General features: G+C 39.2%; 1 protein-coding gene across 1 annotated transcript in view; it reads right to left on the bottom strand.

Moving 5' to 3' along the window:
- Window positions 1-1,508: 1,508 nt before the first annotated feature.
- The window catches only part of BMS1 (BMS1 ribosome biogenesis factor), a 36,094-nt gene continuing 20,035 nt past the window's right edge, over window positions 1,509-17,567 (bottom strand). Inside the window, exons 14-23 of the mRNA XM_060769056.2 lie at window positions 16,739-16,815; window positions 15,116-15,301; window positions 14,332-14,520; window positions 11,083-11,263; window positions 9,951-10,009; window positions 7,218-7,340; window positions 6,019-6,166; window positions 3,374-3,549; window positions 2,879-3,040; window positions 1,509-1,983 (exon numbers count right to left, since the gene is read on the bottom strand). Of these exons, the coding sequence (XP_060625039.2) occupies window positions 1,753-1,983; window positions 2,879-3,040; window positions 3,374-3,549; window positions 6,019-6,166; window positions 7,218-7,340; window positions 9,951-10,009; window positions 11,083-11,263; window positions 14,332-14,520; window positions 15,116-15,301; window positions 16,739-16,815 (1,532 nt within the window). The 3' untranslated portion in view covers window positions 1,509-1,752. The remainder of the gene's footprint in view (window positions 1,984-2,878; window positions 3,041-3,373; window positions 3,550-6,018; window positions 6,167-7,217; window positions 7,341-9,950; window positions 10,010-11,082; window positions 11,264-14,331; window positions 14,521-15,115; window positions 15,302-16,738; window positions 16,816-17,567) is intronic.

The raw sequence follows: 17,567 nt of genomic DNA, 5'->3' as shown, positions 1-17,567 counted from the left end.
ATGTAGGCAATCAGATATAATACTTGTGTTACAGTCTTAATATTTCTATATTTCAACTTTTCTTTTCTAGGTGTGAATGTTTCAACTGGCCACCTTGATTAGCATTTGATGGCCTGACAGTTCTTTGGTGTGACTTGTTACTGCCTGAGGGAATCCTTTGTTGAGAGGCGATTAGCTGTCCCTGATTGTCAGGCTATCAAATGCTAATCAAGGCCGCCAATTGAAACATTCACACCTAGCTCCAACAGACACGAGTTCTTTCTCCCACCCTAGACTTTCCACAGATATATAAACCCAATTTTTCTAGTTTCCAACAGACCTCAATACCTCTGAGGATGCCTGCCATAGATGCAGGTGAAATGTCAGGAGAGGATACTTCTAGAACATGGCCATAGAGGCTGAAAAACCTACAACAACCCAGTGATTCCGTCCATGAAAGCCTTCAACAACACATTGCACATGTTCTCTTACCTGCTCTGCTGCTTTGGACAAAATTAATTCCCACAAGGAGCCAAAATACACCATTTGCTTTTAGTTCCATTTCCTTCTGAAGACTGTTACCAATAAACTTCTATAGATTTCAGTACGTAACGATCAAAGGTCATACACACTTAATTAATCTTTTTCCTTTTATGTGAGATAAACAACCAGGAACCTGGACTTTAGATCTCAGCTGGCTACTTGTCACTCCTCTTAGCTTATGAATAGAATCATAGAATCATAGAGTTGGAAGAGACCTCGTGGGCCATCCAGTCCAACCCCCTGCCAAGAAGCAATATAGTTGTATTCAAAGCACCCCGGATAGATGGCCATCCAGCCTCTGCTTGAAAGCCTTCACCACACTCCGAGGCAGAGATTTCCACTGCTGAACAGCTCTCACAGCTAGGAAGTTCTTCCTAATGTTCAGGTGGAATCTCCTTTCCGGTAGTCTGAAGCCATTGTTCTGTGTCCTAGTCTCCAGAATACCAGAAAAAAAGCTTGCTCCCTCCTCCCTATGACTTCCCCTCACATATTTATGCATGACCACCATGTCTCAGTCTTCCCTTCTGCTGGCTAAGTAAACCAGTACTATCTCAGGATAGAATCATATTTCGTAAGAACTAAAAGTCAGATTCTTTAATCTCTTCGACAACTAACCGCTATTGCTGGGGACAAGAAAGTAATAGAATAATGACCCAAATAAACTGAGATGGTTAAACTATATCAGAAGTAGGCTCTGTGGTCCGTTCCCCCCAATTATTCTGCAATACGAATAGCACCCTCATACCACATATTACAAAAAGGAAGAATAAGCCTGACATATATTTTAATGTGTAAACATAAACAACCATTTATAGGCCAACTCAGTTTAATCCTGGGGATATTCTTGAAGCTTTCAAGGGACTTAGTCACTCATATGTCAGCATTAAAGCCACATACACACTGCATATACAAATATATTTCTCGTTCAGTGCTGGCAAGTAAAATTGTTCCAACACTAAAGCATAAATAAATCCCATTCAACAATATAATGTAAAATACTTTAATGAGCCCAATGTTTGAATTGAATTCCTCTCTGCATATTGTGGTGAACACTGCAAATAATAATATATATCTCTTATTTGTTTTGAAATGTCATCTTGGTTTCCTTTCATTTCCTCCAAGTTCTATGGAGTTCAGAATTTTATTGCAATATTTTAGGTGCCAGGACCTTCCCAACAAACACATCACAATAAAAAGTTTTCTCATTTCCTGAAGATGGCAGGAAGAAGCTCACTTCTCTTGTTCCGCATTTCCCTTCAGGCTTGACTTTTGCCTCTTCCGATCCTTCTGTCCAATTATGCGGAACAGTTTCTTCTTTGCTTCCTTCTGCCTCTTAATCTTTGCTTCCTCCTCTTTCTGTTTCACTTTCAGACGTTCATTAAGATCCTGACGGTGTTTTAGCTTGACTTTCTTCAACTTGTCACTGTGTACTGTACTCAACGCAGACAGAAGTGCTGCAATCTAAACAAAAACAAAATGTTGTGTGAGAAAGTAATGTACCTACATAGTGACAAAACTGAAAAACATCACAAAATTGTCAGCATCTGATGACTACAGACAAAAAGAAGAATTAGGTACTTCAATGCAAGTTTGTTTTTTTTTGTCGTGTCAGGAGCGACTTGAGAAACTTCAAGTCACTTCTGGTGTGAGAGAATTCGCCGTCTGCAAGGACGTTGCCCAGGGGACGCCCAGATGATTTGATGTTTTTATCATCCTTGTGGGAGGCTTCTCTCATGTCCCCGCATGAGGAGCTGGAGCTGATAGAGGGAGCTCATCCGCCTCTCCCTGGATTCGAACCTGTGACCTGTCGGTCTTCAGTCCTGCCGGCACAGGGGTTTAACCCACTGCGCCACCGGGGGCTCCGGCTTCAATGCAAGTTGAATCCATCTAAACTGTTGTACATTGCTTCAACATATACCACTAGAATGGGACTTAAGGTTTATATAGAAAATGAAAAACCAATAATAATTTTGGCCTATAATTGGAGAATTTTCCAGCCAGAATGGCCAGGAGTCTAGGAACTGGAATCCATAAAACGATTTTCCCAAGCTCTGATTTTATATGATGTTTGCTATACCATTGTTAGGAGAAAAGTGAAATTATAAACATGCAGAAAACAAAAAAAATGAATTACTTGAGACTAAAATATGCAGGTATAACAGAAATATACCAATGTATGATATAATCAACATTTCGGTGAATTGCAATCCTTAAAATCATTTGAGTTCAACTAACAGAAATACATAGTAAATGCCAAATTACAAGCTAGCCTGCAAAAATGTAATTGAGCAGTGCCAAGATTGAACTCCAAAGAGTTATTTTAAGAAAAGGACACAGCGTACAGAAAGCAACTTACCTTCTTCTCATGAGGTTCCCTGATAACAGCAGGTCTCCACTTGTCCCTTGTGACTTTTCTTTTTCCTTCTTGCATCTTAGGTTTGCTCTTAAATGGTAGGGCCTTCTGAAGAGCTTTGGGGATATGCAACTTATTGAAATGTTTCTTCTCTCGCACAATATGCTAGAAAGAAAGAAAGAAAGGAAACTGAAGAGCCATGTTTCTATTTTTTTCCAAAACAATCTATGCATGCAATGGGGGTTGTTTTAAAAATTATGTTACGTAAAGATTCTTTCTAAGATGAAATGTTCTATTAGCTGACAATTATTTTATTTATTTATTTAAAATATTTATATCCCGATCTTCTTTACCTCCGTAGAAGGACTCAGACCACTTCACAACAAAATCAATGCTAACATTCCCTCTTTTGCTGATGTTGAGTACTGCTGAGCTAAATATCAATGTTATACAACCTTAACACAAACACAGGACTCTTCACCCCACAGAAAACCATACCTTATACAAGGAGTCTTTGTTTTGTTTCAGTCTGATGCCTTTCTCATGCCTTAACTGGCCTGTGGTCTTCATTCCTGCCCAAGTGTGTTTTTCACCCACAGGTTTTAGCAAAGAAGTCACTGGGTTATAGAATGCTGGGGTGGATACAGGGTACCAGGTTCTCATGAAGACAATATCTAAAAAGAGAAGGACAAGGTTTTTTTTAAAGGCTTTGCTCCTTCATTATTAAATTATTTAAATTAGTTTAAAATTACTTTTAAATCACTGTGTTGGGATGCGCAATGTTTTCAGGCCTTGGAGTTTTTTGAGATACAACCTGCCATGCAGTCAATTTTTTGCTTTGACATACGAGCCGAGATTTGGGTTACAAGCGAGAGCAAGCATACGCCACACGCCATCATAAACAGGGCTTTAAGGAAACAGCCAGGAAAGCTCCTTGCTCTTGTCCTTGCTGTTATTTCTGCAATCCTAGGACTTTTGGAAAATTATAGGAAAGCTGAGAGGCCAGAAGACTAACGTCAGTAAACTTCTGTCCTGATTAAAATAGATACCTCTCATTCTAATTGATCATTGCAGAACAATGTTAGTGAAGTATTCCACTCATTGCAGGAAAACGAAACTTATGTTATTGACTTAGAACCTTCCTGCTCCTCCAATACTGAGACAGCTTCCCTTCCTTTCTGATCGCTTTACTTCCCGACATTTGCCTCTCTCATTTTAGAAACATTTTGAAAGGGAGGAAGAAATAAATCTCCTTGGACAGGTTTTTATTAAAATGCCATCCAAGTGAAATTGAGGGAAGTGTGGGGGGAAAGGCAAATGTCAAGAAATGAGAAGAAGATTAAGTGAAACCTAACAGAAGATACATATTCTACACTGAATAAATCCAGTTTATTTCTTTACATTCTCTTTTATTATGCATTATTATTTTATACATTACTAGCTGTGCCCTGCCACGCGTTGCTGTGGCCTATAGTAAAACTTATCAAAGTTGAGGTAGATATCTGGACTATTATGAAAGAGAGGTCCCTACCTATTCCTTCCCCCTTTTCCTCCCCCTTTCTCTCCTTTCTTCCTTCTCTACCTCTTTCCTTCTTTCACTCCTTGGTTTCATCCTTCTCTCTTTCCTTCATTCCCTCCCCCTTTCTTCCTTTGCCTTTCTTCCCTCCCTGTTTGCTTCCTTCTTTCACTTTTTATTTCCTTTTATTTCACCACCATCATAACAATAACAATAATGCAATGCATTGCCTCTGGGACCTGACACCTCTCCCATTCCCCCTAAAAGGGTCTCAGAGGAACAATAGCATCATTTTCATTTTGAGTAGATATGTTTGTACCTTGTGGGTTGTGTTATGGGCACGGGGATTTTAGTTAAGTTTTGTTGGGGGATTTTTGAGTTTTGTTGTTTTGCCGTTTTGTGAGTGTGTTGTTGTGTTGTTTTTCATTTTGAGTAGATATGTTTGTACCTTGTGGGTTGTGTTATGGGCACGGGGATTTTGGTTAAGTTTCGTTGGGGGATTTTTGAGTTTTGTTGTTTTGTTGTTTTGTGAGTGTGTTGTTGTGTTGTTTTTCATTTTGAGTAGATATGTTTATACCTTGTGGGTTGTGTTATGGGCACGGGGATTTTGGTTAAGTTTCGTTGGGGGATTTTTGAGTTTTGTTGTTTTGCCGTTTTGTGAGTGTGTTGTTGTGTTGTTTTTCATTTTAAGTAGATATGTTTGTACCTTGTGGGTTGTGTTATGGGCACGGGGATTTTAGTTAAGTTTCGTTGGGGGATTTTTGAGTTTTGTTGTTTTGCCGTTTTGTGAGTGTGTTGTTGTGTTGTTTTTCATTTTGAGTAGATATGTTTATACCTTGTGGGTTGTGTTATGGGCACGGGGATTTTGGTTAAGTTTCGTTGGGGGGTTTTTGAGTTTTGTTTCCTCGTTGGATGCCCCTAACAAATTTATATATATAGATATGTTATTTATAATGTACATTTTTCTTATTTAAAAACAGGTAACAAAAATTGGCGTGCTTTTTGGGAGGCTGGAACGGATTAATAGCATTTCAATTAATTTCAATGGGAAATTTAATTTGACATAAGAGCAATTTGAGTTAAGAGCTTGGTCACAGAACATATTAAACTTGCAAGTCAAGGTATCACTGTATTTTGTTATAGGAATGGCTTTGAGTGGGTATTGCCTAGAAAAAGTACACATAAACACAAAAGGCAAAATTTAAGAAACAGTAATTCATTTTTACTAGTAAACCAGAGATTAAACCAACTTTTTAGAAAAGATACAGACACATCCATAAATTGTAATATGTATCGAGATACAACGTATCTCATAAAAACCTTTCTTTTCTATATATGTTTTTAAAATGATTAAAAGATATTAACATACACTTCCAAGATTTTTGTAATTTCTTATTACCTTTGCGCGACACATCTACACACTGTGGCTAACACACTAATGTGTCACGACACAAGAGTTTGGAAAGCTCTGCTCTACATGAAATGAGTCCAAATACAGCTTCTCTCAGAAAACAGTGAGGTATCGATTCAATTAATACTGTTCCAAGAGTACAAATCAGCCTGAAAGAAGTCACATAAATCAATATTCCATTAAATATGTTATGCACAAGCAGTAGATGCAACTTACCACTCATTAGCAGCTTATCTTCAAATGTCGCTCTGAATGCACCCTCCGGTGTCCGAACAGCCTTCTTAATCTGCCCACGGATACCACTCACAGTACGAATTGCTGCTCCTTCAAACTTTGCCACTTCCAGTACAGAGTTAAACATCCCCTATGTAATACACAACAAAACAATGGAGAAATTAAGGGATTTTCAATTTTCACACACCTTAATAAATTCCTAGATTTATTTGTGAAGATCAAAATACAGATAACAATCACCACAAAGTCTTCAAAATTTCCAAGCACTATAGCTGCTGGTCAAGATCCAAACAACAATCTTAGATTTGCAGGGCTACAGTCAAATTTTATCTGTTTCAGAGACCTGTCTGTTTAAAGAAACACACATCTAAGACTTTCTTGAGTGAACAGAATTTGAATGTATTTGTGAATCCTCATCCCACTTCCTAATCAAACACTGGACAGCAGTGATGTGGCTGGAAAGCAATCCACTGCTTATATTTACTTTCTTTATATATGTGTGTGTGTGTATCATAAAATTCATTAATAACAATTAATACAATTAGTAAGAAAGTTTGGCAGTTTCAGAGTCACGCAAAACAATACATACACAAAATAATCCAAGACAATGGTGAATTATGGATTCACATTTTTGTTGTGAAAGTCAAATCAACAACCAAACTGAAACTTTTGATTTTTTTTTCCGCTTTACTTTCCACAAACATATGAGAGAACATTTTGTTTCACTTATTGAGCATGAGGTGCTGGAATAATTATCAGCTCACGTTGTTTTAATGTTGTACAATTAATATACCTTACAACAGCTTTGTAAAGCAAGCCAAAATTATTATTCCCATTCTATGTATGGTTAAAATTATGAATCTACAAAATTATAATCCTTGGTAGATCTGCCTTGACACATTAACCTAGGCATTCAAACATAGGGACTTTTACAAAATTCTCAGTACCAAACCCAGAAAATTTGGAGTTCAATAAGAAAGAGCAGCTGCTAAATGCTGTAGACCAATCCCTGAATATTTTAAACAGATATGCTAGCTTCAAAGCCTTTCACAAACATTGTGGCATATTGCCAATAGCTTATTTAGAATTGTAACATCTAAGAAACATTTTTTTCCAAATTGAAATTATCACACAGATTACCTATCACAAATCTACACAAACATTACTTCTCGAATACAAACCTTGATAAATGCTGTATTCTTGTAAATTTTGAATGGGAAGCCCGTTAACTTTAATTTCTTCACAACTTTAATGGATTTATCTAAGTCAAGCACAACTCCAGTGGCAGCTATCCGAAAATCAGGCTGAAATACATCAAAGTATAGATAGGTTTACTGTGTGTGTGTCTGTACATATATATATATATATATATATAGATAGATAGATAGATATAGATATAGATATTATATAAACTTTTTCAAAACTAAGCAAAATCTGAAAATCTTACATATAAAGTGTCTTTTACTTTCAGCTTAGTTAGGCTAGGATCAGGAGCTTACAAGTATTGACTTTGTGTTTCTGGGCAGGGATTCATATTATGCTTTAAAGAAATGGTTCTAAACGTGTGGGTCCTCAGAAGTTGTTGTTATGCAACTCTTACAACCTCTTACTACTAGCCATATTGGTAAGGATATCAAGGAGCTAAAGTTCAGCAACATCTGTAGACCCAAAGTTGGATACCATCTTTTTCTTTAGCTTATCAGTCCAGTTTTAAACCATGCCCCAACCAGAATTTTCTGCGCAATGCACAAACTGCTAAAATATAAATCACAACAGTAAAACAAAATCATGACTAAAAACAGTAGACTATAACATCAAAATGAAATGGGTTGCAGAGAATGGAAAGAAGTGAGAGCTGCCACATACATACTGGTAGAGATGTGAGAGCCACCACTTGCATCCTGAACCCAATTCCTTCTTGGCTCTGAAAAACAGCCAAAGGAAGTTCTGTTTTGCCTAAAAGAGGCTGTGATGAGGCCATTATTGGAAAATCCTTCCTGGACTCATCCACACTGGGAAGCTATCAGCCAGTCTCCAAAATCCTTTTTGGTGACAAGGTTCCACTGTGTGGTGGCCTACTATCTTCTGGGTTCCTGGATGAAACAGATTATCCATCCAGATCAATTTCAACCTACCCTTTAACCTAACCCATGTCAGAAACAGCGTTGGGTTCCTTTGCAGACCTAAAAGCGAAAGTATATCCCTAATGGTTCTGCTGGTCAAGACCTTCTTCGGCCAGCAGGCATTTGGGGAAGGATAAGAGGCAAACTTTGGGAAGGTGTGGGTGAGATTAGGGAAGGGAGGAGGATGTAAGTTTGAAAGGCCATTTTAAGTATATTTATGGTGTTTTAATCTGTTTTTACCACACTGTTATAATTTGTTTTTTTAGCTTCTTCATTGCATTTTTTAAACTTGACTAAGTATGGGAATGTTAGCCACCTTGAAGGAGCCCCTGGTGGCACAATGGGTTAAACCCTTGTGCCGGCTGAACTGCTGACCAAAATGCTGACGGTTCGAATCCAGGGAGTGGGTTGAGCTCCCATTTGTTAGCTCCAGTTTCCCATGTGGGGACATGAGAGAAGCCTCCTCACACGGTGGTAAAACATCTGGGCGTCCCCTGAGCAGCATCCTTGCAGACAGTCAATTCTCTCACACCAGAAGCGACTTCCAGTTTCTCAAGTCACTCCTGACACAAAAAAGTCACCTTGAATTCCCACATTATTATTCATGATAATAGTAATATTTTTAAATCCCCATTATTATTATTATTAGTAGTAGTAATAATAATAATTTATCAGCAGCTTTCAATATCATGGATAATGGTATCCTGCTTGACCACTTCTCTGGATTGACTTGGGATTCTATAGTAATTCTAATGGTTATAGGAGGGGTGAAATCACACGGTGGTGCAAAGGGATGGCTGTTTTGACAACTTGGTCAATGGAATATGGTGTCTCTCAGGCTTGATTCTGTCCCCCATACTGTTTAATGTTTACATCAAACTATGGGGAAAGGTTATCTAGAGTTTTAGGATTGTCACCATTACATGGATGACACCCAATTGTATCTCTCCTTCTGTACTGTAATTGATTAGATGAGGATAACTAAACATTGAAACTTTAATCCAGACAAGACAGAGGTGCTCTCGATCAATTGCAAAGTACATCTGGAAACAGGAATTCCACCTGTGGTCTATGCAATTATGCTCCCCTTGAAACTTCAGACTTACAAGGTACGTGTATCCTTTGCCCTGGAATTGAATCTGCATGCCCAAACTCAAGAACGGAAAACAGAATGTTGGTGGACAAGAAAAGAGATTTAAAGATGGGCTCAAAGCCAATCTCAAAAACTCTGGCATAGACACTGAGAACTGGGAAGCCCTGGCCCTTGAGCGCTCCAGCTGTAGGTCAGCTGTGACCAGCAGTGCTGCAGAATTTGAAGAGGCACGAATGGAGGGCGAAAGGGAGAAACATGCCAAGAGGAAGGCGCATCAAGCCAACCCCGACCAAGACCGCCTTCCACCTGGAAACCAATGCCCTCACTGCGGAAAAGATGCAGAGCAAGAACAGGGCTCCACAGCCACAAACGGACCCACAAGAATACTGGAAGACAATAATCCTCAGAAAACGAGGGATTGCCTAAGTAAGTAAGTAAGTAAGTAAAGGCCAGGTTTTGAGTGTGGTCAGGAGTGTAGCTGCTATGTTTTGGACAAACTGGTTTCCAGTCCTTTTTCCAAGACAACTTTAAAGTATGCAGAAGTTGAGAATCTTTCTCATTGTTCATAACGATTGAGCACTAAGGCACAGCGTCAGAAATCTCTATTTCTTCTTCTCTGACTAAAGTGATGGGAGCCAGTATTTAAAATACCTGAAAGACACCAGGTTGAGGAAAACTGTCTACAGTGACATACTTACTGTTGCACCACTCACTGACTGGATTGCCAAACATCCTGTCCCTTGTGGTGTGATAGGACCTGGAAAGGAGTAAAGATTGGTTAAAGGATGTGACTTACATTTTGTTGAAAAGAACGTAGAAAGTAAACAAATGATAGCATTCTCCTTTTAAAACCAATATAAAGAATTTATCAGATAGTTGCATAGATAAACATCAAGGGGGATGTCATTCAAATATTTAAAAAATACACAAGCTTCTTCGATGAGGCATCAAGATATTACAAGTTCAGGAAACTTTTCCTAAAATTAATGCCGGTTCTTGTTTCAGAATGGGGAGAGTCTTTATATAACTTAAAAGGTAGAGGAGGCAATCTCGTGTGTATAAAGTTTGCCTGGCACCTCTTTAAAAATATTTGCCAGCACTGTATTCCTCTTCAGTATCGCAGAATTATCTTGGGGGGAGGGGGGTGCAGCAACTCTCTGATTGTTATAGCCTTGCTCTAAACACTTACCAACAAGGAATCTAACTTTCATCGTGCACACAAAAAAAATGTTTGTTTGCATTGTATCAGTCCAAAGGTGGTGCAATGGGTGAAACGCTTGTGTGGCTGAACTGCTGACCAAAAGGTCGGCAGTTCAAATCCGGGGAGCAGGGTGAGCTCCCATCTGTCAGCTCCAGCTACCATGTGGGGACCTGAGAGAAGCCTCCCACAGGATGGTAATACTGCATCCTTGAGAAACTGCAACTCCTTGAGGACTTGCAGTTTCTCTAGGCGCTCCTGACACACAAAAAGCCCAAAGATAACAAATCAATAATATAAACTAGCCTGTCAATAAATGCTTGGTGACAGAACAGTCTTGCCTCCCCAAAGAGAACCTGACAGCTTTCACATCTTTCCCAGCTCTACAATTTGTACCAATACTTCTCTCATTTTACACAGTACACCATGGCTATTCAATGTCAGGAATGGGGGCCTCTTATTCTTCACATATTATGGATTGGAACTATCATAATCCCTATGACTGGGGATTATGTAACTTGATGTGCAAAACAACTGTGGAAAAAAGTTCTCCAGTCCTGTTTACAAATAATCTCATAAGACATTCCTGATACTTTTATTGAAGCGAGAAAATGGTAGACATTTGCTCTTACCCCAAAAGATGGTCCCACAATGCATATGCTGTGGCGTATACTTAAGTAGTCTATGACGCCCATTATGGTCTTCTATGTAATACATAGGGATGGTCTGAAACCGCCTCCAGCCTAATGAGAATATCAGGGGATCACGAGTCTTGAGTATTTTCTTATGCCAACGATGCTTCTTCAGGCGCATCTGAGGAAAACCAAGAACCCGTGTGTCTTTATCCCAGCAAAAGTAAACCTCACAGTTAACAATGGTCAGTATAGCAATCCCTACATCTGCAGTATATAAAAGTATCAATGAAATATTGGAGGTTTGCTAGCCACTGGCTCAAAATTAATAATGTAAAAGGAAATATGACTGTGAACTCCTATTCGGTCCCGGCCCAGCGTACCTATCTGAACGTATCTCCTCCTACATCCCGCCTAAGAATTTAAGATCTTCTGGAGAGGCCCTGCTCTTGGCCTCGCCCTTGTCACAAACGTGATTGGCAGAGACGAGAGATAGGGCCTTCTCAGTGATGGCCCCCCGCCTGTGGAATTCACTCCCTGAGGAACTTAGGTTATCTTCATCCCTATTCTCCTTCAGAAGGAAATTAAAAACATGGATGTGGGATCAGGCCTTTGGGTAATCTTGCAGACTTGACAAGAACAATGACGACAATAGCTATGGAAACAGATTATGACAAGCTGAATGGAATCTCTAATTACAGAACTCGGCGAGACAACGGCCACAAGGCTGGCTCTCTTTTCTAGTAGATTTCATTGCATTCACTCAATGTTTTTAACTATTTATAATTACTGTTTTGCTGTGTATTCTATTGTGTTTAATTGTAGGCATCAAATATGTGCCGGCTGGAAGCCGCCCTGAGTCCCCCCAGGGTGTTGAGAAGGGCAGGGTAAAATACCTGAAATAAATAAATAAATAAATAAATAAATAAATAAATAAATAGGAAACAGGTTAAGTTAAGCTGAAGGAGAGGCAGGTAATCAATAAAATTATGATTATTGATCTCAGGGATCAAAGAAATACAGAAAATGTTCCACAGCATTCATCCCAAACAGATGCTCAAAGGGTTGTGTGCTGGAGCTGCACCAGTTCCAGATCCCTTTGTCTGGCTTCCTCGCCCATAGTTTTAGAGCACTTACTTTTATGTTAGCTTTTATGAGGGTGGAGCTTAGGAAAACCCTTCCTAGTTTGTGTCAGCCATTTTGTTAGCCCTTTTGTCTGAGGAAAAGGGAGCCATTTTATACCAGTTAGTTGGCCACATCCCCTTTTGCCTGAGGTAAACGGAGCCGTTATAGATCATAGACCACCAGGAAATTCTAGAGGCAGGACTTGTCTTTAGTTGGTCTCAGAGTTCCAGGCTTTGACAAGCCAATTCAAGTCAATACTAAAACCAGTCTACTCTACAACCAGTTACCTTTTCATCAACTAACAGTTAAACAGCAACTGGTTATCACCTTGGGCATAGGGTGCCTCAGGGGCCCCTATACCAGAGACTGAGAACAAGGAAGACTGTCATCTATTCACCTCAGAAACATCAACGCCTGGAAGCTATAGGATCATTCAGTTATCTTTCTTTGTTGTGGGGAAACCAAGTTAGTATCAGGGTGGAGATAGACCCAAGTAGAGACAACAGAACATGTGCTCCTTCAGTGCCTATTCTGTAGAGATATTCAATTGCGTCCCATTACACCATGGTTACTCAAACACCCAGGACGCTCTGGACAATTTTACATCTTCCTGCTGCTTTCAGATAAGAACTAGGCTATAATCTATAATATCGCCAAGTTCTTCACAGCAGCGATTAAAATCCAGCAAGTGATGACTAATAGTACCAGTTAGCACAAGTCAAGATTTCAAACTAGCAGAAAACTGGGATTATAGTCTTGGAAGTCCCTGAACAGACTCAGAAGTGGACTGGGAAGAACAAAAGACAACCTGGCAAAATGGCCACTTAAAATAATCCCACTTAAAATAATCCCTATTTATTTTATCCCTACTTAAAATAATCCCACACCTTATGTGACTGTGGAGCAGAACAGACAACTCCGCATCTGTATGCTTCTCCACTATGCCCTGCCTCATGTACAGAGAAAGAATTGTTAGAGGCTACAATGCCATTGCTGTTGCCCGTTTTTAGGCAAAACATATTTAGCTACCTATGCTACTTCTATTTTTATCGGTTTTACACTAATTTATGCAATGCTTTTGATATGAAATAAATAAAGTCTTTTAATTATTGTCTTTTAATTATAGTATGGATGTTGTTCCTCCCTCTGTCTGACTGGACTTCCCTTCTTTGTGCCACATGAGCACTCCAATCCCCTCCCTTCAGACTTCCTTCCTTCTAAATCCATTAATTGTGTTGGGTTTTGATATATTCCTGTATATGCCTTTTGACTTAGGTTCTTGGGTTAATTGTCTTGATGTCATGGCAATGATGCACTTGTTTTAAAATTTTAAATCTCTCGACCTTTAGACCTGATGTATTTCTGCGGGACTGTGTCTCTCTTCTCATGACCGTAATAAAGTGATGGTAGAAGACCCAAGTGCTGTTAATAAATCATTATCATTTCCCTAAAAGCAACACCGTGGACATTAATTCTGTGGGGTTCTTGTGGTTCTCAACCCGTGGGTCCCCAGATGTTTTGGACTTCAACTCCAAGAAATCCTAACAGCTGATAAACTGGCTGGGATTTCTGGGAGTTGTAGGCTAAACACCTGGGAACCCACAGGTGGAAAACCACTGGTCTAAAAGAAGGCATCCAGCATCCTCCAAGCTGACAGATAGTTAAGAAACATTAATGCCAAAGATACCTCAAAAGCTGCTTGTGTGCGACATCACTGGTTGCCCCCTCCCACAGCAGTAAGTGACAACAACAGCTCCCAATATGTGTGAATCTAATATATAAACCTGTTTAGGTTAAATCAATTGATTCAACCAATGAATCAATCAATGCTTGTATAAATTCCACTGAATCAATGGATCTAGTTTAGTAGGTACTAGTAATGATATCCAGCCTACTATTTTGTAAAATCTTGCAGAAGAACAAGCTAAGAATTTGCACGGTATTTTAATAGACATATTCCACCACATGTTTGGAAGGATCATATTTAGTCAAGGCATATCACATACACTCATTTGAGCGCTTTAAAATCAAATACACAGCACAGACAGGGAATTTGCATATGTGAAAATGTTATGCATAAGAGGACTTGTGCCATATTTTTGGCAAACAGCACAGTTTGCATACCTGAACATATCCCACGTTTCCTTCCGTGTTTCCCAAGCCTCCCAGGATAAGTGGATAGTGTGGGTCAAAATTCAGGACCAGTTCACAAGGGACATTCTCAAGTTCTATCCGGATATACATTCCTGGCCGAAAACCCTCATACTGAACTCTGGTTTCATCATCTTGATCTTCAAATTCAGACCTATTAAGCTGTGTGACAGAAACAGAAAAAGAAAGAAAAGGAAGTTCAGAACAAGGAGTTGCAGCAATCGTCCCACAGTTGTGTTGCAGAGATGAAGGTAATGGCAAGAATAATGGAGTTCCTCTCCCTCTTGCCAAAATCCAATGGGGGGTTAACATGTTGAGAGGCACTGTGGACTACTTTGCCACAAATCTGGGAATGATCCTGGACAGATGCCATATTAAAAGAAGTTGATTAGACATGCCAACAGTTTCGCCCCTACAGAATTTTACAGCATTCAGCCAAGTGGGAGGTGCAAGACTAGAAATTCGATATTCATAGTCAAGCGAACACAATATATATCAGAACATAGTGGAAGAACTGCTAACAAGAAGCAAAGTCCCACCATTACTTATCCTCCACAAACATTGCAAAATGTTTTTAAAATGTACACTAGCATTATGTTTCTCCTAGCACATATTAAATCACAAGAAGGAAAAATTCACATTCCTCTCTCAAAGAGATTTCAAACCACACAGTAGTCAGCCTTTAATTAAAAAAGACAGAAAAAAAGATATTCAAACTAGAGCTTATATAATACTCTCTCAAGCATAATGTTCATACCTGAGCCTGTTTCTGCATCTCCCCTTTCAGATCATCAAAGTAGGTGGCATCCCCCTCATCATATTCAGCATCAAACATTTCTTTCAGTTTACGTTTCTTATCCATGCGTTTTTTCTTTTCCTCTTCTTCCCCAACAGTTTTTGCATCTTCATCTGCATTGTCTTCTTTTTCTTCTGCATTTTCTCCCTAAGGGAAAGAGAAATGTTTTTCTTATCTCTGACTTTCTGTCTAAAGGGATTCGAGCAGTTAGTAGTTAATGTAAGAACATGCCTTGAAAGTGAGGATTTTATCATTCCACAAATGACAAACCATGGTTTGTGTGATAGTTCTGCATGGTGTTAATGTAATTTATGTAATGTAGCACCAAAGTCTATCCAATGAAAGGCAGTTCATCCAAAAGGGGATAGGCATAGACAGAAATGGAGCCATGTGTTTAGCAACATTTAATTAATTATAAATACTGAAGAATCTAAATAAATAAAAATGTAATGTTCGTTTGTGGGATTAACATAACTCAAAAACCACTGGACGAATTGACACCAAATTTGGACACAATACACCTATCAGGCCAATGAGTGACAATCACTCATAAAAACACTGAAAAACACAGCCGAGGAGACTTTAAAAAATACATTACAATGCATGCGCAAAACCATATATATATATACACACACACACACGCAAACATACATATACAAAAATATATACACGCACATACACACACAAAGCACATATACACTGTAACGAGTTAGGAGAGAGGAGGGACAATTTATTATTTATTACTCTTAATGGTGCCACCAACGTGTGATGTGAGGTATTATTGGGAGATATGGCACACTGGACGCAGAATTAATGGAGGTGAGGCAGTCTTCAAACAAAAGTTAACAGGTTTATTGAGCACAAAGCGTGTGGTTGCAAATTGTAACTTTTCTTATAGAACTCAGAATAATGCTTGGTTAGTTGAATGTTACACTTTTTCAGGTTATACAGTATCTTCCTGAGGTGAAGCACTTATTACAAAACAAAGTTCCAATACAGGGATGCCTCCCTTATCTGATCCTCCCTTGATCAGATACTTAATAAGCTTATTCTTTAGCCTTTCTTTAGACTAACGGAATACTGGTTATGTTTCCCTTATCAGCCTCTCTAGGCTAAGAAACTTCCAGTAGTTTAATCTGGCTTTCCAAAGCCTCAAAACTTTGCTTCACAATTCACTCTTTTACAGCTATAACCTCCTAATCTTTCCTCTACCAATTCCTCACCCTCCAATCTTAACTCCTGACTGCTCACTCCTCTAACCCTAAACCCTAACTCTGACTGAACTTAAACTGTCGTTTTTCAAACTCTCCCCTCTAAGCTCCTCCCACTTCTCTACAGCACCGTCTCCATGGCAACGCACTCCTCTGACTTAGGCCGCTCCAGCATTACTGCAGCCAATCTAAACACCAATACAGTTAAAATCATATAATTTATAATCAACTTCTTTACATACACAGACTGGGCCACAGCAATGTGTGGCAGGGGACGGCTAGTAGTACATATAAATTATGTATTCTACACACGCATCTTTAAATCTTGTCAAAAGATTAAGCCCTGACAATCATATATGTATTTTCCTCAAACCTCATCTCCTTGATCTTCTGGTTTTCCTTTGTGTATCGTTCCAGTTTCAAGATCTTCAAAATCACCGTATAACTCTTCTGTTAAAAGCAGAAACAGGAACATCATCAATATTTTTCAACAATTCTTCATTATAAAGTCACCTGATATATCACCAAAAAAGCTTTGAATCGTGCGTGCTTATTAATGCATTCTCTTTTAAGCTTGAATGCCTATCTTCCCCATGTGTTTCTATTTTGGATCTCTTCATAAGGAAGGAAACCTATTAGAAAGCAGTATATGGATCATAGAATATTAGAATCATAGAGTTGGAAGAGACCTCATGGGCCATCCAGTCCAACCCCCTGCCAAGAAGCAGGAACATTGCATTCAAAGCACCCCCGGCAGATGGCCATCCAGCCTCTGTTTAAAAGCCTCCAAAGAAGGAGCCTCCACCACACTCCCGGGCAGAGAGTTCCACTGCTGAACAGCTCTCACAGTCAGGAAGTTCTTCCTAATGTTCAAGTGGAATCTGCTTTCTTGTAGTTTGAAGCCACTGTTCTGTGTCCAAATCTCCAGGGCGGCAGAAAACAAGCTTGCTCTCTCCTCCCTATGATTTACTTAGACTGGCTATGTGCCCTTCCTTTTAGGCTAAGAGTAAGTTATGGTAATATATAAATAAGAAACAACACATCATTTTAAAAAAATGTCTAATGCCAATTACTTAACAGAGGTTATATGAAACCTGTTTCCCAAACATGTCTGCATCCCCATCTCTCATAAAAACAAGGAGAGGAATACACTGTCACTCAAATCTGTCAGCAAAAGAATCAGATACCCAAGAGACTATTCC

The sequence above is a fragment of the Anolis sagrei genome, chromosome 3 (assembly GCF_037176765.1).
Source record: "Anolis sagrei isolate rAnoSag1 chromosome 3, rAnoSag1.mat, whole genome shotgun sequence".
Classification (NCBI taxonomy): domain Eukaryota; kingdom Metazoa; phylum Chordata; class Lepidosauria; order Squamata; family Dactyloidae; genus Anolis; species Anolis sagrei.
Note: the sequence above shows the minus strand (reverse complement) of the source record. Positions and strands in the feature narration are given on the sequence as shown.